This window comes from Aegilops tauschii, chromosome 5 (assembly GCF_002575655.3).
Source record: "Aegilops tauschii subsp. strangulata cultivar AL8/78 chromosome 5, Aet v6.0, whole genome shotgun sequence".
NCBI lineage: Eukaryota > Viridiplantae > Streptophyta > Magnoliopsida > Poales > Poaceae > Aegilops > Aegilops tauschii.
This window is the reverse complement of record NC_053039.3, coordinates 63,942,779-63,967,508: the sequence shown is the minus strand read 5'-3', so window position 1 is coordinate 63,967,508 and position 24,730 is coordinate 63,942,779. Positions and strand designations below refer to the sequence as shown.

Here is a 24,730-nt window from a genome sequence, read left to right as displayed (position 1 = left end):
AAAAATTCTACGCACACGCAAGATCATGGTGATGCATAGCAACGAGAGGGGAGAGTGTTGTCCACGTACCCTCGTAGACTGATAGCGGAAGCGTTTAACACAACGCGGTTGATGTAGTCGTACGTCTTCACGATCCGACCGATCAAGTACCGAACGAACGGCACCTCCGAGTTCTGCACACGTTCAGCTCGATGACGACCCTCGAAATCCGATCCAGCCGAGTGTTAAGGGAGAGTTTCGTCCGCACGACGGCGTGGTGACAATGTTGATGTTCTACCGACGCAGGGCTTCGCCTAAGCACCGCTACGATATTATCGAGGTGTAATATGGTGGAGGGGGGCACCGCACACGGCTAAGAGATCAATGATCAATTGTGTGTCTAGAGGTGCCCCCCTGCCCCGGTATATAAAGGAGCAAGGGGGGGGGGGGTTCGGCCGGCCTAGAGGAGAGGCGCGCCAGGAGGAGTCCTACTCCTACCGGGAGTAGGACTCCCCCCTTTTCCATCTTGGACTAGGAGAGAAAGGGGGAAGAGGTGGAGGGGAGGAAGGAAGGGGGCGCCGCCCCCCTCTCCTTGTCCTATTCGGACTGGGGGGGAGGGGCGCGCGGCCCTGCCCTGGCCTCCTCTCCTCTCTTCCACCTAGGCCCACTAAGGCCCATTAAGTTACTGGGGGGTTCCGGTAACCTCCCGGTACTCCGGAAAAATCCCGATTTCACCCGGAACACTTCCGATGTCCAAACATAGGCTTCCAATATATCAATCTTTATGTCTCGACCATTTCGAGACTCCTCGTCATGTCCGTGATCACATCCGGGACTCCGAACAACCTTCGGTACATCAGAACATATAAACTCATAATATAACTGTCATCGTAACGCTAAGCGTGCGGACCCTACGGGTTCGAGAACTATGTAGACATGACCGAGACACCTCTCCGGTCAATAACCAATAGCGGAACCTGGATGCTCATATTGGTTCCCACATATTCTACGAAGATCTTTACCGGTCAGACCGCATAACAACATACGTTGTTCCCTTTGTCATCGGTATGTTACTTGCCCGAGATTCGATCGTCGGTATCTCGATACCTAGTTCAATCTTGTTACCGGCAAGTCTCTTTACTCATTCCGTAATACATCATCCCGCAATTAAATCATTAGTCACAATGCTTGCAAGGCTTATAGTGATGTGTATTACTGAGTGGGCCCAGAGATACCACTCCGACAATCGGAGTGACAAATCCTAATCTCGAAATACGCCAACCCAACAAGTACCTTTGGAGACACCTGTAAAGCACCTTTATAATCACCCAGTTACGTTGTGATGTTTGGTAGCACACAAAGTGTTCCTCCGGTAAACGGGAGTTGCATAATCTCATAGTCATAGGAACATGTATAGGTCATGAAGAAAGCAATAGCAACATGCTAAACGATCGAGTGCTAAGCTAACGGAATGGGTCAAGTCAATCACATCATTCTCCTAATGATGTGATCCCGTTAATCAAATGAAAACTCATGTCTATGGATAGGAAACATAACCATCTTTGATCAACGAGCTAGTCAAGTAGAGGCATACTAGTGACACTCTGTTTGTCTATGTATTCACACATGTATTATGTTTCCGGTTAATACAATTCTAGCATGAATAATAAACATTTATCATGATATAAGGAAATAAATAATAACTTTATTATTGCCTCTAGGGCATATTTCCTTCCGTCTCCCACTTGCACTAGAGTCAATAATCTAGATTACACAGTAATGATTCTTACACCCATGGAGTCTTGCTGCTGATCATGTTTTGCTCGTGAAGAGGCTTAGTCAACGGGTCTGCAACATTCAGATCCGTATGTCCCACGTGAAGCATCTTTTGATGTGCTTGGTTCTCTTGTGAAATCTGGATTCCTTTGCTAAGGCAATTGCACCAGTATCGTCACAAAATATTTTCATTGGTCCCGATGCACTAGGTATGACACCTAGATCAGATATGAACTCCTTCATCCAGACTCCTTCATTTGCTGCTTCCGAAGCAGCTATGTACTCCGCTTCACACGTAGATCCCGTCACGACACTTTGTTTAGAACTGCACCAACTGACAGCTCCACCGTTCAATGTAAACACGTATCCGGTTTGCGATTTAGAATCATCCGGATCAGTGTCAAAGCTTGCATCAACGTACCCATTTACGATGAGCTCTTTGTCACCTCCATAAACGAGAAACATATCCTTAGTCCTTTTCAGGTATTTCAGGATGTTCTTGACCGCTGTCCAGTGATCCACTCCTGGAATACTTTGGTACCTCCCTGCTAAACTTATAGCAAGGCACACATCAGGTCTGGTACACAGCATTGCATACATGATAGAGCCTATGGCTGAAGCATAGGGAACATCTTTCATCTTCTCTCTATCTTCTGCAGTGCTCGGGCATTGAGTCTTACTCAATCTCACACCTTGTAGTACAGGCAAGAACCTTTTCTTTGCTTGATCCATTTTGAACTTCTTCAAAACTTTGTCAAGGTTTGTGCTTTGTCAAAGTCCAATTAAGCGTCTTGATCTATCTCTATAGATCTTGATGCCTAATATATATGCAGCTTCACCGAGGTCTTTCATTGAAAAACTCTTATTCAAGTATCCCTTTATGCTATCCAGAAATTCTATATCATTTCCAATTAGCAATATGTCATCCACATATAATATCAGAAATGCTACTGAGCTCCCACTCACTTTCTTGTAAATACAGGCTTCTCCAAAAGTTTGTATAAAACCAAATGGTTTGATCACACTATCAAAGCATTTATTCCAACTCCGAGAGGCTTGCACCAGTCCATAAATGGATCGCTGGAGCTTGCACACTTTGTTAGCTCCCTTTGGATCGACAAAACCTTCCGGTTGCATCATATACAACTCTTCTTCCAGAAATCCATTCAGGAATGCAGTTTTGACATCCATTTGCCCAATTTCATAATCATAAAATGCGGCAATTGCTAACATGATTCGGACAGACTTGAGCATCGCTACGGGTGAGAAAGTCTCGTCGTAGTCAATCCCTTGAACTTGTCGAAAACCTTTCGCAACAAGTCGAGCTTTATAGACAGTAACATTACCGTCAGCGTCAGTCTTCTTCTTAAAGATCCATTTATTTTCAATGGCTTGCCGATCATCGGGCAAGTCAACCAAAGTCCATACTTTGTTCTCATACATGGATCCCATCTCGGATTTCATGGCTTCAAGCCATTTTGCGGAATCTGGGCTCACCATCGCTTCTTCATAGTTCGTAGGTTCGTCATGGTCTAGTAACATAACCTCCAGAACAGGATTACCGTACCACTCTGGTGCGGATCTTAATCTGGTTGACCTACGAGGTTCAGTAATAACTTGATCTGAAGTTTCATGATCATTATCATTAACTTCCCCACTAATTGGCGTAGGTGTCGCAGAAACTAGTTTCTGTGATGATCTACTTTCCAATAAGGGAGCAGGTACAGTTACCTCATCGAGTTCTACTTTCCTCCCACTCACTTCTTTCAAGAGAAACTCCTTCTCTAGAAAGGATCCATTCTTAGCAACGAATGTCTTGCCTTCAGATCTGTGATAGAAGGTGTACCCAACAGTCTCCTTTGGGTATCCTATGAAGACACATTTCTCCGATTTAGGTTTGAGCTTATCAGGTTGAAGTTTCTTCACATAAGCATCGCAACCCCAAACTTTAAGAAACGACAACTTTGGTTTCTTGCCAAACCATAGTTCATAAGGCGTCGTCTCAACGGATTTCGATGGTGCCCTATTTAGAGTGAATGCAGCCGTCTCTAAAGCATAACCCCAAAACGATAGCGGTAAATCAGTAAGAGACATCATAGATCGCACCATATCTAGTAAAGTACGATTACGACGTTCGGACACACCATTACGTTGTGGTGTTCCGGGTGGCGTGAGTTGCGAAACTATTCCGCATTGTTTCAAATGTAGGCCAAACTCGTAACTCAAATATTCTCCTCCACGATCTGATCGTGGAAGCTTTAGTTTCTTGTTACGATCATTTTCAACTTCGCTCTGAAATTCTTTGAACTTTTCAAATGTTTCAGACTTATGTTTCATTAAGTAGATATACCCATATCTGATCAAATCATCTGTGAAGGTGAGAAAATAACGATATCCGCCACGAGCCTCAATATTCATCGGACCACATACATCTGTATGTATGATTTCCAACAAATCAGTTGCTCTCTCCATAGTTCCGGAGAACGGTGTTTTAGTCATCTTGCCCATGAGACACGGTTCGCAAGTACCAAGTGATTCATAATCAAGTGATTCCAAAAGTCCATCATTATGGAGTTTCTTCATGCGCTTTACACCGATATGACCTAAACGGCAGTGCCACAAATAAGTTGCACTATCATTATCAACTCTGCATCTTTTGGCTTCGACATTATGAATATGTGTGTCACTACTACCGAGATTCATTAAAAATAAACCACTCTTCAAGGGTGCATGACTATAAAAGATATTACTCATATAAATAGAACCACCATTATTCTCTGATTTAAATGAATAACCGTCTCGCATCAAACAAGATCCAGATATAATGTTCATGCTCAACGCTGGCACCAAATAACAATTATTTAGGTCTAATACTAATCCCGAAGGTAGATGTAGAGGTAGCGTGCCGACGGCGATCACATCGACTTTGGAACCGTTTCCCACGCGCATCGTCACCTCGTCCTTGGCCAGTGTTCGCTTAATCCGTAGTCCCTGTTTCAAGTTGCAAATATTAGCAACAGAACCAGTATCAAATACCCAGGTGCTACTGCGAGCTCTGGTAAGGTACACATCAATAACATGTATATCACATATACCTTTGTTCACCTTGCCATCCTTCTTATCCGCCAAATACTTGGGGCAGTTCCGCTTCCAGTGACCAGTCTGCTTGAAGTAGAAGCACTCAGTCTCAGGCTTAGGTCCAGATTTGGGTTTCTTCTCCTGAACAGCAACTTGCTTGCTGTTCTTCTTGAAGTTGCCCTTCTTCTTCCCTTTGCCCTTTTTCTTGAAACTAGTGGTCTTATTGACCATCAACACTTGATGCTCCTTTTTGATTTCTACCTCCGCTGCCTTTAGCATTGCGAAGAGCTCGGGAATTGTCTTGTTCATCCCTTGCATGTTATAGTTCATCACGAAGCTCTTGTAGCTTGGTGGCAGTGATTGAAGAATTCTGTCAATGACGCTATCATCCGGAAGATTAACTCCCAGTTGAATCAAGTGATTATTATACCCAGACATTTTGAGTATATGCTCACTGACATAACTATTCTCTTCCATCTTGCAGCTGTAGAACTTATTGGAGACTTCATATCTCTCAATCCGGGCATTTGCTTGAAATATTAACTTCAACTCCTGGAACATCTCATATGCTCCATGACGTTCAAAACGTCGTTGAAGACCCGGTTCTAAGCCGTAAAGCATGGCACACTGAACTATCGAGTAGTCATCAGCTTTGCTCTGCCAGACGTTCATAACTTCTGGTGTTGCTCTTGCAGCAGGCCTGGCACCCAGCGGTGCTTTCAGGACGTAATTCTTCTGTGCAGCAATGAGGATAATCCTCAAGTTACGGACCCAGTCCGTGTAATTGCTACCATCATCTTTCAACTTTGCTTTCTCAAGGAACGCATTAAAATTCAACGGAACAACAGCACGGGCCATCTATCTACAATTAACATAGACAGGCAAGATACTATCAGGTACTAAGTTCATGATAAATTTAAGTTCTATTAATCATATTACTTAAGAACTCCCACTTAGATAGACATCCCTCTAATCATCTAAGTGATTACGTGATCCAAATCAACTAAACCATAACCGATCATCACGTGAAATGGAGTAGTTTTCAATGGTGAACATCACTATGTTGATAATATCTACTATATGATTCATGCTCGACCTTTCGGTCTCAGTGTTCCGAGGCCATATCTGCATATGCTAGGCTCGTCAAGTTTAACCTGAGTATTCTGCGTGTGCAAAACTGGCTTGCACCCGTTGTAGATGGACGTAGAGCTTATCACACCCGATCATCACGTGGTGTCTGGGCACGACGAACTTTGGCAATGGTGCATACTCAGGGAGAACACTTTTATCTTGAAATTTTAGTGAGAGATCATCTTATAATGCTACCGTCAATCAAAGCAAGATAAGATGCATAAAAGATAATCATCACATGCGATCAATATAAGTGATATGATATGGCCATCATCATCTTGTGCTTGTGATCTCCATCTCCGAAGCACCGTCATGATCACCATCGTCACCGGCACGACACCTTGATCTCCATCGTAGCATCGTTGTCCTCTCGCCAACTATTGCTTTTACGACTATCGCTACCGCTTAGTGATAAAGTAAAACAATTACATGGCGATTGCATTGCATACAATAAAGCGACAACCATATGGCTCCTGCCAGTTGCCGATAACTCGGTTACAAAACATGATCATCTCATACAATAAAATAAAGCATCACGTCTTGACCATATCACATCACAACATGCCCTGCAAAAACAAGTTAGACGTCCTCTACTTTGTTGTTGCAAGTTTTACGTGGCTGCTACGGGCTTAGCAAGAACTGTCGTGGAATTGCCACGGCAGATGTCCTCGAGCTAGGACTTAGTCGTGGAGCCATCGCAGCTAGGAAGCTTGAAGGGGTTATGTGGGACAAAGAACACGGGGGTTTATACTGGTTCGGCCCCTTACGGTGAAGGCAAAAGCCTACGTCCAGTTTGAGGTGGTATTGATTAGGGTTACGATCACCGGGGAGCTAAACAGCTATGCCCGGCTCTCGATGAGATTGTTCTCGCCCTTAAACCGCTGCCGGGTCGTCCCTTTATATAGGGAGGCTGACGCCCAGCAGCCCTTAGAGTCCCGGCCGGCTCATAAGCGTGTCCGGCTCGGACTCTCAACTATACTTGCCTTACACTACAAGTCCTACCATAATAACGACTGTAACTACAGGCCTTAAGCCATATCCGGGTCTCAGCCCATCTCTGGCCCGTCGTCTTCAAACTTGGCTCCGGGCTTCTGGCAGCGACCTTACGAGTAACCCGGCCCCTCCTGGCGGGTGACTCTAAGGTCTACATCCTCAACATTAGGCCCCAGATTGATTTGAGCCGGCTCATGTCAATCTTCAACTCTTCTGACAGAAAAAATCTCCGGCTTACCATTCATGTGAAGGCCATAACCCGGAGTGACGTCATCCTCTGGACTCCGGATAATCCGCCGTGACGTCATCCTCCATTAAGTCCGTTTTTTACTCCGCCAGATCCGCAACGGATCTTTGCTTTTACTGTCATTCCGAAAATCGAGGCGTCGTGGGGGGAGATAACCACGCCGTGGTCTCCTTGAATCTCGCGCCCACTTATGACCTTGCCTTATAAATAGGCCGGCCCGACAGGCTCTTCTCACACTCTCTTCTTCCTCCTCGCGCCGTCACTCCTCTGCCCGAGCTCTGCCACTGCCGCCGCCGTCGCGCCCCTGGTCTTCATCAACTCGGCCGCTGCATCACCCTGACTCGGACCAGATAAACGGCGGCGACTTCCGCTCTTCTCCAACTCCGGTGAGTCTCTTCTGCCCTGTCAGATAGATCTACCGTAGGGTTCGTCTGTGTTCTTCGCGTTCATCGCCATTACCACAAGCCTCGGTAGTTCTCGTAGTCACTGCACTTGTTTGATCTTTAGCCTTGTATAAAACTAGTGCGGTAGTTGTTTAGACCTCATTTCAAGTGCCAGTAGATCTCTTTCCACTGTATAGATGCTTCGTTCGAGCTCAAGAACATCCGCTCGTCTGTTTCTAGGTCTAGAAAATTTTCATTTCACCCGACCATTTTGATCCAAAAAAGTTACTGCAATATGTGAAACCTGTTTTACGACACTTAGTAAAAACTGCAACCATTGAATCTTGGCGGCTTATGATTCCGGGTTAAAGAAACCACGCGCTGTAGAATCCTCCGGTTTAAAGAAAACCATGCATCGTAGATTCCTCCGGCTGAGTATATACCATTAGTCCCCTTCATAAGCCGCCACCGTAGCTTTGAACTGTAGATCTCCGGCTTATAATTAACCCGGACATTTTCCCTTTTTGTCATAGACCATCAACTTTCACCATGCCTCCCAAGGCTCCCATCACTTGCAATTGGATGAGGTCCAACGTCACCAACGAAACCCTGGCCAATTTTGTTAAGTCCGGATATTTGCCTAAGAAGGAAATCATGTCCTACCGTGCCCCTGACCCATCGGAAGAGAGACCACAGCCAAGGGACGGGGAGGTAGTGATCTTTGCAGATCATATGAGCCGGGGCTTCGCACCGCCTGGCTCAAAGTTTTTTAGGGACGTGCTCAATTTCTTCGACTTGCGACCTCAAGATATAGGACCCAACTCCGTATCCAATATCTGCAATTTCCAAGTCTTTTGCGAAGTGTACCTTGGAGAAGAGCCTAGTCTGCTGCTCTTCAGAGAGCTGTTTTACTTAAACCGCCAGAATGAATGCGCCAACGGGCCAAGTCTGGAGTTAGGTGGCATCTCCATCCAACGACGTAGGGACTGTCTGTTCCCTTATGCAGAGCCGCCGAGCCACCCCAAGGACTGGAATATGACTTGGTTCTACTGCCAAGATACATCCCCGGCTGATGAAAGCCCGCTGCCCGGCTTTCGCCCAACACGTCTTGAGCCGACTCACCCAATGTCGGACAAACTGACTGCAGCAGAGCGCCAGCCTCTGCTTCCGACCATCAATAAGATCAAGGCCCTCCTGGGCAACGGTCGGAATCGACCTGGTCCGGGTCTGGATCTCATGGCGGGTGATCCCATTGAGCCGCCGCCCCGGCTTAATGTGTGAGTACACCGCGCGAAAGGATGACCCTCAGAGGCACAGCCGCAATGATCTGCCAGAAGACGTTGCTGAAGAAGAGACCAAGGCTCTTTTAAACGAGAGTCTGGCAGACTATGGAAGGACCGGGCTAGCCCCCTTCTGCAAGACCAATCCAGCCCCAGCGGTAAGCTGCTGACTTTAACTTTTATCTTCGTCTGCATATAACCTTCATCTGAACTGTTTTAAGAATCCATCATTGTATTTTTCAGGCTGATGATAAGTTCTGGCGGGTCAAATATGACCATGAGGCGGCCAAGAAGGCCAGGAAGGCGAAGAAAGCCGCCAAGAAAGCCGCCCCTCGCAAAAAAGGAAGCAGACCTACTGCTTCGGAGCTGATGCAATTAAGCGACAGCTCCGAGTCAGAGGTAACCCTTAAACCTTTAAATTCTTGTTGTATTTGTTGTTTGTTGCTGTCCGCCTTATCAACACTTGCTCATTGACAGGATGACACCGGCGCCAGTAACCCGGTGGTTGAAGAGGTAACATCACTTTCCTCCGACTCGGAGCCCTTGCCACAGCTGAAAGTCCGAAGGGTAACCCGGAAAGTAAGCTTTTCTCATCCTTTAGCTCACCAAGACCCTCAATTTCTTTTGAAGCGACAGGTTCACGAAAGCCGGCGTCACACCCGGACCAACAAGGACACCGATCTTTCCGCCGGGTTACCCGACGCAACAAGGAAGCGTCGCACTGAGGTTTTTTCTCACTTGTACCCTTTTCATCCGTTGGCGGGTGTTATCCGTCAGCCACTCAACTCTTCTGACTCCAATTATCAGGAGACCTCCCCCTCTTCTGGTGACTCCATGCAGTCAAATCTGCCGGCCTTCAAGACTGCGCCCGGGTAACAACAATCATCTTACAGTATCTTTGTCTGTACTTACTCTTTGTGTGCCTAACACTTCTGTCTTTTCAGTGCCCAGGCAAAGCTCACCAAAAGAGCGAAGAAGACCAGGTCAGCCGGAGTGCCGGACGTACCTGAACCGGAGGTGACGGCTCAAGAGCCGCCAGCTGCCTCCGCCCCTGAAGCCACCACTCCAATGGACACGGCACCTGAGGCCTCTGCCCCGACTACCAAGGCAGCGACCGAAACTTCGGTTAACCCAGAGGCCTCTGGCTCAGCTCCACCAGCAGACGACCCGGACGTGGTAATCACCCAGACGGAGTTCGTTGAGCCGGGGAGACCGACCGTGTTGGCCAAATGCTCCGCGAAGGGGGAGTTGCTGCAGCCCCACCGGGTGAACCTGGACCTCTCCGGCTACACCGACTTGAGCATTGGAGAGCTTGTCTCTGGCTACATCAGCCAAGTACACAAGAGCCAGGACGCTGAGGTCGCCATGGTCAACCAGATCCAACAAAAATCTGAGGTATCCTTCTGCTGTCTTCTTACTTACTGCATAGTTACCTTTGCCATGCTAGCCCCCAAGTCGACGACTTATGCTTGAGTATGTTGTAGACTTAGGTTCCGGCTTACTCAACTGAGCCGGCAGTATGTAGATAGATACATTCAATATGCATTAGCCCCCAAGTGCCAAGTGTCTTTGCTTGGAAAACGCTTGGGACTTATATAATGACTGTTAATAACCCGGAAATATATGCAGGCTGTTGGCAAGAAACTAGAGGCGGACCTTGCGGATCTCAAGAGTCGGCTGAAGATGCAGGTGATGGAGACCTGGAAGGCAAACGCCAAGTTTGTATCCAGCATCGCCACTCAAGAAAAATTGAAGACCGAGTTTGATGCTGAGAGAAAAGCCTGGGTCGAAGAGAAGGCCGCACTGGTGACTCGGGCAGAACAGGCGGAGAAGGCTCTCGCTGAGAAGACCGCCGAGCTCTCCGGCCTAAAGCGCCAGGTTTCCCAAATGGTGGCCGCTGTCTTCGGTAACTCGCCTCACCGGCTTTCATCAAGTTTGTATATGTCATGAGTCATCCTTGTTACCGGCTTATCTGATTCTGTTAAACAGGTCCCAGGAGCGCCAACCTCAACCAGAGCGTGGTCACCAAGTTAAAGGCCATGTACACCCTGGTGGAACAGCTCTACACCGGGTCACAGCGTGCCTTAGCTGTGGTGGCCCTATCCAACGAGGTGCCAACTCATCAGGCCGAAGTCCTGCGCCGGCTCGCCGTTCTGCCTTAGCGGATCCAAGAGCTGCGACGGGCCTCCGCGAGAGCCGGAGCAATCGCCGCGCTGAGCCGGGCCAAGGCATTCCTGCCGGAACTAGACCCGGCAGACATCGCCCTGGGTTATCCAAGCCTGAAGGAAGACGGCTCAGCCTTCGATCAGAAGGACTTCGCGGCGTGTGTGAAGGCTGTACGCCCGGTGGCCACCCTCATCGGGAACGACACCGATCTGACCAAGTACCAGCCGGGTTATGACGCGGAGAATCAGAGGATTCCAACCCCTCGCTACGAAGCCCTCAACCTGATCCCACCGGCTCGTCAGCACACCTTCGCCCCGGAGGTTGACCCGGCCGGGTTAATTGACGAAGAGGCCCAATTCGAAGCTCTCAGCGGCATCGACTGGAAGTCATCAACCTTCGAGGTCTTGGGATCAGCCGGAGGAGACGACAGGAATGAGCCGGGGACGTCAACTCAGCGAGCATCATAACTTGGCCGGCGGTTCATCAAATAATGTTCCACCTTTTAGACTTGTAGAGTTATTGTAATAGAGTAGGTGCAATAGTTCATCTCTGCCGTGCCATCGTGCATGTTTTAAATGCGAAAGCCCGTTGAAATTGCCTCTTTGATGTTTCTCCGGGTCATAATCATCCCTTTGTTTTTTCTCAACCTTAAAAGGTGCCTTTAAGTATCTGCATAGAAAGGCAAATCACAAGTCTCGAGGCGGCTTACCGCCCTGAGAATCAGGTGTTTGAGATAGATAACCCGGAATATGAATCAAAAAGGCCCGGTCCTTAATTACACTCCGAACATGGCCGTAATAACACACTTAACGGCCTGTCAGCGTACTTCCGGTTTAAATAACCCGGGTAACAAGGTTGGTACCTTAACTCCGCCTTACCAGTCATAATGACACCCATGGTGTTCAAAAAACACGGTAACCCAAAGTTAAGCCGGTAAAGTGAGACCCGGCCGTACACACCGTGACATGATCAGAGTAAACTTGTGATAAAGCAGAGGAACTTTAGGGGCTTCCGGTTCGAATACGACCAGAGACCCAGCCCAAAGGGGTTAAGCCAAGATTCGGATACGATCATATAGCCCCCAGTGGGTGTGGTGATGCCAATCAAGAGGGTACCGACATCTATGTTCTCTTTGGTTCGAATACGACCCATGTTTGAACAGGAAACCCCCAAGTGATTTTTAAAATTGTTTAACGACGCTGATTCGAATACGATCCACGTCGGTTCTCAGAGGGGTTAAACTATGATTCAAATATGACCAAAGATAACCTCCCAATGAGCTCGGCACTTTGCCAATCAAATGGGTATCGACAGCTATGTTCTCTTTGGTTCGAATACGACCCATGTTTGAACAGGAAGCCCCCAAGTGACTTTACTGCTTACGGCTAGATTCGAATACGATCATAAGCCGGATCCTCCTTTAAGTCAGCATGTAATCTTGTAATAAAAACAATACATGCATATTTGGGGGAGAAAAAAGGACAGAGGTCCTGCTTTATTGCTTATCATAATATATACATGGCTGAGACAAATATGTACACCACGAGAGCCGGTAGCTCAAGTGTAGTAAGGCCGAAGCTGAGCTATGTTCCACGGCCGACGGGTCTCCTCCTCCGACTTACGTGAATCTTTGTGCTCCCGAATGTCAATGAGGTAATATGACCCATTGTGCAAGTTCTTGCTAACCACAAAGGGACCTTCCCAAGGTGGGGATAACTTGTGTGCATCTGTTTGATCCTGGATGAGCCGGAGCACGAGATCGCCTTCCTGGAAGACCCGGGATTTGACCCGGCGGCTATGATAACAGCGCAGGTCTTGTTGGTAAATCGCTAAACGGGCTGCTGCCACATCACGCTGTTCATCCAACAAGTCAAGAGCATCTTGGCGCGCCTGCTCATTATCCGTCTCAACATAAGCCGCCACACGCGGTGAGTCGTGACGGATGTCGCTGGGGAGGACTGCTTCTGCTCCATAAACCATGAAGAAAGGCGTGAAGCCTGTAGATCTGTTAGGAGTAGTATTGATGCTCCATAAGACGGAGGGCAGCTCCTCCACCCAACAACCCGGCGTCCGTTGCAAAGGGACCAAAAGCCGGGGCTTGATACCCTTAAGAATACCTGGTTAGCTCTCTCAGCTTGACCATTGGATTGAGGATGAGCCACTGAAGAAACATCAAGTCGGATATGCTCTCGTTGACAAAACTCTTCCATGGCGCCTTTGGAGAGATTGGTGCCATTGTCAGTTATAATGCTGTGCGGAAAACCAAAGCGGAAAATCACCTTTTTCATAAATTGAACTGTCGTGGCTGCATCGCACTTGCTAACTGGCTCAGCTTCCACCCACTTTGTGAATTTGTCAATTGCCACCAAGAGGTGGGTCTTCTTATCTTTGGATCTTTTAAAAGGCCCAACCATGTCAAGCCCCCATACCGCAAAGGGCCAAGTAATTGGGATCATCCTCAGCTCCTGAGCCGGCACGTGAGCCCGTCGTGAGAACCTTTGGCAACCATCACATTTACTGACCAAGTCCTCTACATCAGCATGAGCCGTCAACCAATAAAAACCATGACGGAAAGCCTTGGCCACAAGGGATTTTGAGCCGGCATGGTGGCCACAATCCCCTTCATGGATCTCACGCAAGATCTCTTGTCCTTCCTCAGGAGAGACACAACGCTGAAATGCACCTGTGACACTGCGATGATGCAATTCGCCATCGATTACAATCAGACTTGGCCCGCCGGGTTATTTGCCTGGCCAGAGTTTCATCCTCAGGCAACTCGCCCCGGGTCATATAAACCAGATATGGCGTTGTCCAGTCTGGTGTGATATGGAGAGCCGCCACCAGCCGTGCCTCCGGGTCAGGGACGGCCAAATCTTCCTCCGTAGGCACCTTAACCGAAGGGCTATACAGGACGTCCAGGAAAGTGTTAGGCGGCACCGGCTTTCGCTGAGAGCCTAGCCGGCTTAGCGCATCAGCCGCCCCGTTCTTCCTGCGATCAATGTGCTCTACTTGGTAGCCCTGAAAGTGCCCAGCAACGGCATCAACTTCGCGGCGATAAGCCGCCATTAGAGGGTCCTTAGAGTCCCACTTGCCTGATACTTGTTGAGCCACCAAGTCTGAGTCACCGAAGCACCTTACCCGGCTCAAGCTCATCTCCTTAGCCATCCGAAGACCGTGGAGCAAGGCCTCGTACTCAGCCGCATTGTTAGTGCAAGGAAACATCAACTGTAGCACATAATGGAACTTGTCACCTTTAGGGGAAGCCAATACAACACCGGCCCCCGAGCCCTCCAACTGCCTGGACCTGTCAAAGTGAATAGTCCAATATGTGTTATCCGGCTTCTGCTCGGGCACTTGTGATTCTGTCCAATCGTTGATGAAATCCACCAAGGCCTGAGACTTAACAGCAGTGCGTGGCACATATTTGAGACCGTGGGGTCCGAGTTCTATAGCCCACTTAGCAATTCTCCCTGTGGCCTCTCTGTTTTGAATGATATCACCAAGGGGGGCAGAACTGACCACAGTGATGGGATGGCCCTGAAAATAATGCTTAAGTTTCCGGCTCGCCATGAACACACCATATACCAGCTTCTGCCAATGCGGGTACCGCTGCTTGGACTCAATGAGCACTTCACTGACATAATAAACCGGCCGCTGAACCGGATGCTCCTTACCCTCCTCCTTGCGTTCCACCACAATAGCCACACTGACGGCTCGTGCGTTTGCCGCCACATACAGTAGCAAGGGCTCCTTATCAACCGGAGCAGCAAGGACTGGGGGCTCTGCCAGCTGCTTCTTTAAATCCTCAAAGGCGGTATTAGCTGCATCATTCCAGACAAAGGTATCAGTTTTCTTCATTAATTGATATAGGGGCATGGCCTTCTCACCCAAACGGCTTATAAACCGGCTTAAAGCAGCGATGCGACCCGCCAAGCGCTGAACGTCATTTACACATGCCGGCTTAGCCAGGGAGGTGATGGCCTTGATCTTCTCCGGGTTAGCCTCAATGCCTCTGTCAGAAACCAAGAAACCCAAGAGTTTGCCTGCAGGAACACCAAAGACACACTTGGCCGGGTTAAGCATCATCTTATAGACCCGGAGATTATCAAAGGTTTCCCTTAAATCATCTATCAGGGTTTCCTCTTTGATGGATTTAACCACAATGTCGTCCACATAAGCGTGAACATTGCGCCCAATCTGTTTATGAAGACAGTTCTGTACACAACGCTGGTAAGTCGCCTGTGCACACTTGAGTCCAAAGGGCATAGACACATAGCAGAAGGCTCCAAAGGGAGTAATAAACGCCGTCTTCTCCTCGTCCTTAACTGCCATCTTGATCTGATGATAACCAGAATAAGCATCCAAGAAACTTAAACGTGCACAACCTGCCGTAGCATCAATGATTTGATCAATACGGGGGAGGGCAAAAGGATCCGCCGGACACGCCTTGTTCAAGTCCGTGTAGTCCACACACATCCGCCAGGTGCCGTTCTTCTTGAGTACAAGCACCGGGTTAGCCAACCACTCTGGGTGAAAAACTTCAACGATAAACCCGGCTGCCAAGAGCCGGGCTACTTCTTCACCAATAGCTTTCCGCCTTTCCACATTAAACCGCCGAAGGAACTGTCTGACTGGCTTAAATTTTGGATCAACATTGAGAGTATGCTCAGCGAGTTCTCTAGGTACACCTGGCATGTCAGAAGGTTTCCATGCGAAGATGTCCCTATTCTCACGGATGAACTCGATGAGCGCGCTTTCCTATTTTGGGTCCAGATTGGCACTGATGCTAAACTGCTGAGATGAATCTCCTGGAACAAAATCAACAAGCTTAGTTTCATCAGCCGACTTAAATTTCATCGCCGGCTCATTTTCCGTAGTCGGCTTTTTCAGAGAGGTCATGTCTGTTGGGTCAACATTGTCCTTGTAAAACTTCAACTCCTCTGTAGCACAAACAGATTCTGCATAAGCCGCGTCGCCTTCCTCACATTCCAGAGCCACTTTCCGGCTGCCGTGAACCGTAATGGTCCCATTGTGACCCGGCATCTTGAGCTGTAGGTACACATAACACGGCCGTGCCATGAACTTGGCGTAAGCCGGCCGTCCAAATATAGCATGGTATGGACTTCTTATCTTGACCACTTCAAAGGTCAATTTCTCCACCCTGTAGTTATTCTCATCGCCAAAAGCCACTTCCAATTCGATCTTGCCCACTGGATAAGCCGACTTACCAGGCACTACACCATGAAAGATAGTGTTGGACTGGCTGAGGTTCTTATCAACCAACCCCATACGACGAAAAGTCTCATAATAGAGGATGTTGATGCTGCTGCCTCCATCCATGAGCACCTTTGTGAACTTATATCCTCCCACTTGAGGAGCCGCCACTAAGGCCAAGTGGCCCGGGTTATCCACCCGAGGAGGGTGATCCTCCCTACTCCACCCTATGGGCTGCTCAGACCATCGTAAGTAGCGTGGGACTGTCGGCTCAACAGCGTTCACAGCCCTCTTGTGAAGCTTCTGATCTCGTTTGCACAGACTAGTGGTAAATACATGATATTGTCCACCGCTTAGCTGCTTTGGATTGGTCTGATAACCCCCCTGCTGCTGTTGATGACCCTGGCCAGCCTGTTGATTAAAGCCCCCTTGACCATTCTGAGGACCGGAATTTGAGCCGCCGCCCGGGCCGTGAAAACCGCCACTTCCTGAGCCGCCGCCCGGGCCATTGTAATTCTTAAAGGCCTTCATGCTCGCGCAATCCTTCCACAGATGAGTCGCTGGCTTCTCTCTAGAGCCATGCCTTGGACAAGGTTCATTCAACAGCTGCTCCAGCGTTGGACCTGACCCGCCGCCTCAGGGAGGGGGCCTCCCCTTGCGTCGCTGGTTGTTACCTTGGGAGTTGGCATTGGCTACAAACTCTAGGCTGCCATCGGCCTTGTGCTTGCCTCCTCCTTGGTTCCCCGGGTTAAACTGAGGACCCTTGCCATTGCCGTTCTTCTTTCCCTTCCCTGTCCTTTCATCATCTGAAGGGGGATCCTTGGTACCATCAGAATCGGCGTACTTGACAAGAGCCGCCATTAGTATACCCATATCGGTGCAATCGCGTTTAAGCCGCCCGAGTTTCATCTTTAGGGGCACAAAGCGACAGTTTTGTTCCAACATTAAGACTGCAGAGCCGGCATCCATCTTATCTGATGAATGTATGATCTCCTTGACCCGGCGAACCCAATGGGTCGTGGATTCACCCTCCTGCTGCTTACAGTTAGTCAAATCCACAATTGACATAGACTACCTACAGGTATCTTTGAAGTTTTGGATGAACCGGGCTTTCAGCTCAGCCCAAGACCCAATGGAATTCGGTGGTAGCCCTTTCAACCATGTGCGGGCAGTTCCATCTAACATCATGGTGAAATACTTGGCCATGGCCGCCTCACTGACCTCCAGCAATTCCATAGCCATCTCATAACTCTCAATCCAGGCTGCAGGTTGTAAGTCAGCTGTGTAGTTAGGCACTTTCCTAGGGCCTTTGAAGTCCTTAGGTAGACGTTCATTACGGATAGCTGGCACCAAACAAGGGACACCCCTGGTCCTGGTAGGGATACCCACATCAACGGAAGTCGTCGGATAAGCCGGGGGGGGGGTCTGGTAAGCCGTCAATTGAGGCACTTGCTCTGCCTCTTGCCGCGCTTGGTCCGCTGCGTAAAAGGCTCAATTATGAGCCGGGCCATGGCCAGGGGGCGGGTCATGGCGTCGGACGTTACTTGAGCCGGTTGCTGAGACCATGTGCCGGCTGTAACTCGGGCTCTGGCCTGGACGAGGGGTCGAGTGGATCATGTCCCGGCTGTAGGAGTACGCCTCTTGCTGCGCCAGTGCTGTCTGAAGGAGTTCCCTGACCCGGCAGGTCTCAATAGCCGTCGGAGAGTCGCCGTCAACGGGGAGAGCCGCCAGCCGTGCTGCCGCAGCGACCATGTTCTCCAGTGGGTTATTATAATGACCCGGGGGTATTGGCACATACTGAGGCGGGGCAGGGGGCACCTGGGGAGGCCCCATCACTCGTGGCTGAATAAGGGGTCCAGACCCGGGTGCTATGACCCCTGGCGGGTTACTAGACCCTGCACCTGGCGTGTTGAAGAGGTTGCGTGGATCGTAAACCAGCGGGAGTCGGGACTGGGCCTTTTGATGCCTCCTTCTCATGACCTCATTGGCCGCGTTCTGATCCATCGTGAGTTGGAAGGACTGCGCCTGAATCAGCTGAGTCTGGGCATCGAGAGCCGCCCGCTCCGCAGCCAGCCTGATTCCTTCCGCTGCAAGATCCTCTTTAGCTTTTATTAGATCCAATTTCAACTGTGCCACCTCCGCATCATGCTGGGCTTGATCCGCCGGGTCAACCGTGGCGGTTAACAGGGTCGTCATCTTGTCCGTGAGATCCATCAGCACCTGAGCCGGAGAGGGCACCGGGTTTCCCGATCCGGCAGCGGGGTTCTGAACAGGCTGTGCACCAGCCATAAAAACTCCAACCTGACTTGGCGGCTCAAAAAGGTCCGGAATACTGTCGCCATCGGAACAACCCATGAGCCTGCCATCTTGAAGTTGGTACAACGAGTTTGACTCATCGGTGGCCGACTCGCCGTCAGAGCCGGCGGCCGCCTCATCCCCAGACCCAGATGGATCAGAGGGCCCTCCATGGATGCATCCCACAAACACGCGCCTTAAGGCAGGCCGGGCCCGGGCGGGTCGTGCGTGCTGAGCCGTTTCGATGAGATCGGCGCAGAGATCCGGCTCAGGGCCTGGCTCACCAATCTTGCCAATGAAGACATGAATTCCGCCGAAGGGGACTCGGTACCCGTACTCAACTGAGCCGGCGTCGGGGCCCCAGCCCGCATCGTCGATGTAGAGCTTCCCGCGACGACTCTTGGTCATCCGGCCCACAGCGTATCCCTTGAGCCCTTCGAAGCTGCCCTTCAAGAACTCAAATCCACCGTGCGCCAGCCCCACGGTGGGCGCCAACTGTCGTGGAATTGCCACGGCAGATGTCATCGAGCTAGGACGTAGTCGTGGAGCCTTCGCAGCTAGGAAGCTTGAAGGGGTTATGTGGGACAAAGAACACGGGGGTTTATACTGGTTCGGCCCCTTACGGTGAAGGCAAAAGCCTACGTCCAGTTTGAGGTGGTATTGATTATGGTTACGATCACCGGGGAGCTAAACAACTATGCCCGGCTCTCGATGAGATTGTTCTCGCCCTTAAACCGCTGCCGGGTCGTCCCTTTATATAGGGAGGCTGACGCCCAGCAGCCCTTAGAGTCCCGGCCGGCTCATAAGCGTGTCCGGCTCGGACTCTCAACTATACTTGCCTTACACTACAAGTTCTACCATAATAACGACTGTAACTACAGGCCTTAAGCCATATCAGGGTCTCAGCCCATCTCTGGCCCGTCGTCTTCAAACTTGGCTCCGGGCTTCTGGCAGCGACATTATGAGTAACCCGGCCCCTCCTGGCGGGTGACTCTAAGGTCTACATCCTCAACAAGAACCGTTCTTACCTACGCATCAAAACCACAACGATAGTTTGTCAAGTTGGTGCTGTTTTAACCTTCGCAAGGACCGGGCGTAGCCATACTCGGTTCAACTAAAGTGAGAGAGACAGACACCCGCCAGTCACCTTTAAGCAACGAGTGCTCGCAACGGTGAAACCAGTCTCGCGTAAGCGTACGCGTAATGTCGGTCCGGGCCGCTTCATCTCACAATACCGCTGAACCAAAATATGACATGCTGGTAAGCAGTATGACTTATATCGCCCACAACTCACTTGTGTTCTACTCGTGCATATAACATCAACACATAAAACCAGGCTCTGATACCACTGTTGGGGAACGTAGTAATTTTAAAAAAATTCTACGCACACGCAAGATCATGGTGATGCATAGCAACGAGAGGGGAGAGTGTTGTCCACGTACCCTCATAGACCGATAGCGGAAGCGTTTAACACAACACGGTTGATGTAGTCGTACGTTTTCACGATCCGACCGATCAAGTACCGAACGCACGGCACCTCCGAGTTCAGCACACGTTCAGCTCGATGACGTCCCTCGAACTCCGATCCAGCCGAGTGTTGAGGGAGAGTTTCGTCAGCACGACGGCGTGGTGACAATGTTGATGTTCTACCGACGCAGGGCTTCGCCTAAGCACCGCTACGATATTATCGAGGTGTAATATGGTGGAGGGGGGCACCGCACACGGCTAAGAGATCAATGATCAATTGTGTGTCTAGAGGTGCCTCCCTGCCCCCGTATATAAAGGAGCAAGGGGGGGGTTCGGCCGGCCTACAGGAGAGGCGCGCCAGGAGGAGTCCTACTCCTACCGGGAGTAGGACTCCCCCCTTTTCCATGTTGGACTAGGAGAGAAAGGGGGAAGAGGTGGAGGGGAGGAAGGAAGGGGGGCGCCGCCCCCCTCTCCTTGTCCTATTCGGACTGGGGGTGAGGGCGCGCGGCCCTGCCCTGGCCTCCTCTCCTCTCTTCCACCTAGGCCCACTAAGGCCCATTAAGTTACCGGGGGGTTCCGGTAACCTCCCGGTACTCCGGAAAAATCCCGATTTCACCCGGAACACTTCCGATGTCCAAACATAGGCTTCCAATATATCAATCTTTATGTCTCGACCATTTCGAGACTCCTCGTCATGTCCATGATCACATCCGGGACTCCGAACAACCTTCGGTACATCAAAACATATAAACTCATAATATAACTGTCATCGTAAAAATAAGCGTGCGGACCCTACGGGTTCGAGAACTATGTAGACATGACCGAGACACCTCTCCGGTCAATAACCAATAGCGGAACGTGGATGCTCATATTGGTTCCCACATATTCTACGAAGATCTTTATCGGTCAGACCGCATAACAACATACGTTGTTCCCTTTGTCATCGGTATGTTACTTGCCCAAGATTCGATCGTCGGTATCTCGATACCTAGTTCAATCTCGTTACCGGCAAGTATCTTTACTCGTTCCGTAATACATCATCCCGCAACTAACTCATTAGTCACAATGCTTGCAAGGCTTAGAGTGATGTGTATTACTGAGTGGGCCCAGAGATACCTCTCCGACAATTGGAGTGACAAATCCTAATCTCGAAATACGCCAACCCAACAAGTACCTTTGGAGACACCTGTAGAGCACCTTTATAATCACCCAGTTACGTTGTGACGTTTGGTAGCACACAAAGTGTTCCTCCGGTAAACAGGAGTTGCTCATAGTCATAGGAACATGTATAAGTCATGAAGAAAGCAATAGCAACATACTAAACGATCGAGTGCTAAGCTAACGGAATGGGTCAAGTCAATCACATCATTCTCCTAATGATGTGATCCCGATAATCAAATGACAACTCGTGTCTATGGCTAGGAAGCATAACCATCTTTGATCAACGAGCTAGTCAAGTAGAGGCATACTAGTGACACTCTGTTTGTCTATGTATTCACACATGTATTATGTTTCCGGTTAATACAATTCTAGCATGAATAATAAACATTTATCATGATATAAGGAAATAAATAATAACTTTATTATTGCCTCTAGGGCATATTTCCTTCAGGGCTTACATAAGGGACACACTATCATTTCCATATGTGCTGCTCTGGCAGCTTAAAACTCATAAGCCTGTAGAGGCCGGGTGTATGCTTATCGTGTTTGTATCCACTTGACGCACCATTTTGAACTCGTAAAGTCCATGCTTTATTATATTTATTAAAAAGGAACTCTTAAACCCAATGCTCCTTTTTGATTTCCACCGGAACCGCAATATTGCCACGGGATCTCAGCCTTCCGTTCCCTGACCCCACCACGAGGACCCTACTCCGAAACTTAAATTTGGAACCCCACCCCTTCTCCCCCCACATCCCGCAATCCCCGACACCAAATCCCTAGCGGCACAACTCCATGGTGGGGAGCGGCGCCAAGGAGATCACCGAGGAGATGTACCGGAAGAATACGCCGCTGGAACACATCCTGCTGCGCCCGGACACCCACGTTGGATCGGTCGTGGAGCACACGCAGATGATATGGGTTTACGAGGAAGGTGCCATGGTGAAACGGCGCGTCACCTACGTCCCCGCCCTCTACAAGATCTTCGACGAGATCCTCGTCAACGCCGCCGACAACAAGCAGCGCGACCCCTCCATGGACTCCCTCCAGGTCGACATCGACGTCGAGGGCTGCTGTATCTCTGTGTACAACAACGGAGACGGCATACCCGTTGAGATCCATCAGCAGGAGGGCATCTACGTGCCGGAGCTGTTCTTCGGCCATCTCTTCTATGACAACGAGCGGAAGATCACCCGCAGGTGGAACGTCTACGGTGTGAAACTCACCAACATCTTCTCCACAGAATTCGTCATTGAGATCGCTGATGGGCCGGCAGAAGAAGTACAAGCAGGTGAGACTGAGCGTTTTACAGTTTGATATTTTTGCTTTTCGATGTGCCATGTGACACTGCAATTACGTGCGTTTGGTTGTGACCACACTAGAGTTCAGAATCTGGCCTGTAGTTCTTTCTTTAGACCATATAAATGGACCTTGATAGTAGATTGGAGTATCTACGACAGGCAAAACGGATGAAAATTGGCAGGTTCAGTACAAAATTGCTTGTATGACCTGACTACATAAGTTTGCAGTTAGGTTTACCGTGAAGACACATATCTAATTTAAACTGTCTATTAGGATTGTATATAGATGGTACGCTCAATATTACTTCCTCTGTAAAGAAATACAAGAGCGTTTAGATCACTACTTTAGTGATCTAAACGCTCTTATATTTCTCTACGGAGGGAGTACTATATAGTGGGTTTAGTACACACTCAGCAGGAGAGTTAACTAATGTCCCTTGTACATTCTTCAGGACCAGCCACCCAATTCACCAAGTGCATGATATATCATGACATTCCTCCTTAAATGCTTTTGCAGGTTTTCTATGAAAACATGGGGAAGAAGTCAGAGCCCGAGATTAAAAAGTGCAAGCAGTCTGAGAACTGGACCAGAGTTACCTTCAAGCCTGATCTTGCCAAGTTCAACATGACCAAGCTCGAGGATGATGTCGTGGCACTCATGAGAAAGAGAGTAGTCGATATGGCGGGCACCCTTGGAAAAACCGTGAAGGTTGAGTTGAATGGTCAGAAGGTAGCAACAAAAAGCTTCTCCGAGTATGTGCAACTCTATACTGACTCTGCTTCCAAAGGACCCGATCTACCAAGGTTTGGCACGCATAGTTTTTGTGAGTTTGTGTGTGTCCATGAAAAGCTCTGACAAGTACTATTTCCGATCATCCAAATTTCTTTTTCTTTCAGAAACTACCAGAAGGTAAATGATCATTGGGAGGCGTGTGTGAGTCTAAGTGAAGGCTAGTTTCGGCAGGTTAGTGTGGTCTATGTTTCCTGCAAAACTCTGTTGTAGCGTGTTGTTACAGGTATACCTCAGATATTTTGTTTGGATTGCAGGTCAGTTTTGTAAATGGAATTGCAACCATAAGAGGTCGAACTCATGTTGACTACGTTGCAGACCAAATCGCCAACTATTTGAGGGGCATCGTAAACAGGAAAAACAAGCACGCTAACATGAATTTGGATACTGCAAAGGGCTACCTATGGGTATTTGTTAATGCTCTCATTGAAGACCCTGCCTTTGATTCACCGACCAAAGAGACCTTGATCACTCGTCAGGGAAAGTTTGGGTCCAAGTGTGAGCTCTCCGAAGTTTTTCTTGAGAAGGGTATGTGATTAGTTAACTTTTGGTATCCTTGATTTGTCTATTGTGGCTGCAGCACTAATGCTAAGGTCCACTTCTTGAAATTGCAGTCGCTGGCACTAGTGTTGTCAACACTCTCCGTTTTTTGGCCGAGTCTAAACTAAGCAAGGAAGGCAATTTGGATTCTCTCCCACATTCATCTACACCTATGCAATATATGCAGGCCCCACCAAGACCCACCCAAATATTTTTAGAGATACATGGAGTACATCATAGAGAAACCAAGAAACGTGACCATGACGATGTGTTCCTTGAGCGGTACCTAAAACTGAAGCGGGAAGAAATTGATCGGTTTGCTGCAATTGAGGAGAAGAAGCTGGAGTATCCATGCAGCATTACCAAGTGTATCACAACAACCGAAAAGTTACAAGGTCTGCAAGTAGATGATATTTTAGTGGCAGCAGATATCTTCAAAAGTAAGAAGAATAGGGAAGTTTTCTTATCCTTCTCTACAAATGCTCTTCGGTTGGCTTGGGTTAAAAGGGAAATTGTGCGCAGCCAATTGCGGTCACGCATTAGTGAAGCTTTTTTTCCGTAGGTAGCAATACTTTTGGTCTGTTTAATCAGTCGTAGTGACCCAGATGGCAAAAATCTATTTTGGTAGTACCTAGATGGTAGAACTTTCATTGTGGTGGCTTCGTATGTAAGATTCATGTATCATGTCAGGGCGTGAGAAAATAATTTACATCAACAAATAATGTTTCAAGCAATGGTAATGAACTTGCATCTCATATTACATTTTCCGAGGACTGTGTGATATGTATTGAATCCACATCAGCTATAGAATCTCCTTTTGAATTCTGACTTCTCGGAGTAATTAAATGCATGAATATCTCCATGATAGTTGTGGTCTCCGTTTGGTACAGCAACAATCCTTTGTAGATGAATTTCCAAGGAGCATTGTT

The 24,730-nt window shown here is 48.8% G+C and overlaps 1 protein-coding gene across 1 annotated transcript; it reads left to right on the top strand.

Annotated features, from left to right (window-relative positions):
- Positions 1-21,965: 21,965 nt before the first annotated feature.
- Positions 21,966-24,523, top strand: LOC120964337 (DNA topoisomerase 2-like). The gene is made up of 6 exons (XM_073499841.1): positions 21,966-22,451; positions 22,989-23,275; positions 23,369-23,381; positions 23,488-23,518; positions 23,553-23,789; positions 23,876-24,523. The coding sequence occupies exons 1-6, from the start codon at positions 21,966-21,968 to the stop codon at positions 24,361-24,363; spliced, it is 1,542 nt and encodes a 513-aa protein (XP_073355942.1). The 3' UTR covers positions 24,364-24,523.
- Positions 24,524-24,730: the final 207 nt, after the last annotated feature.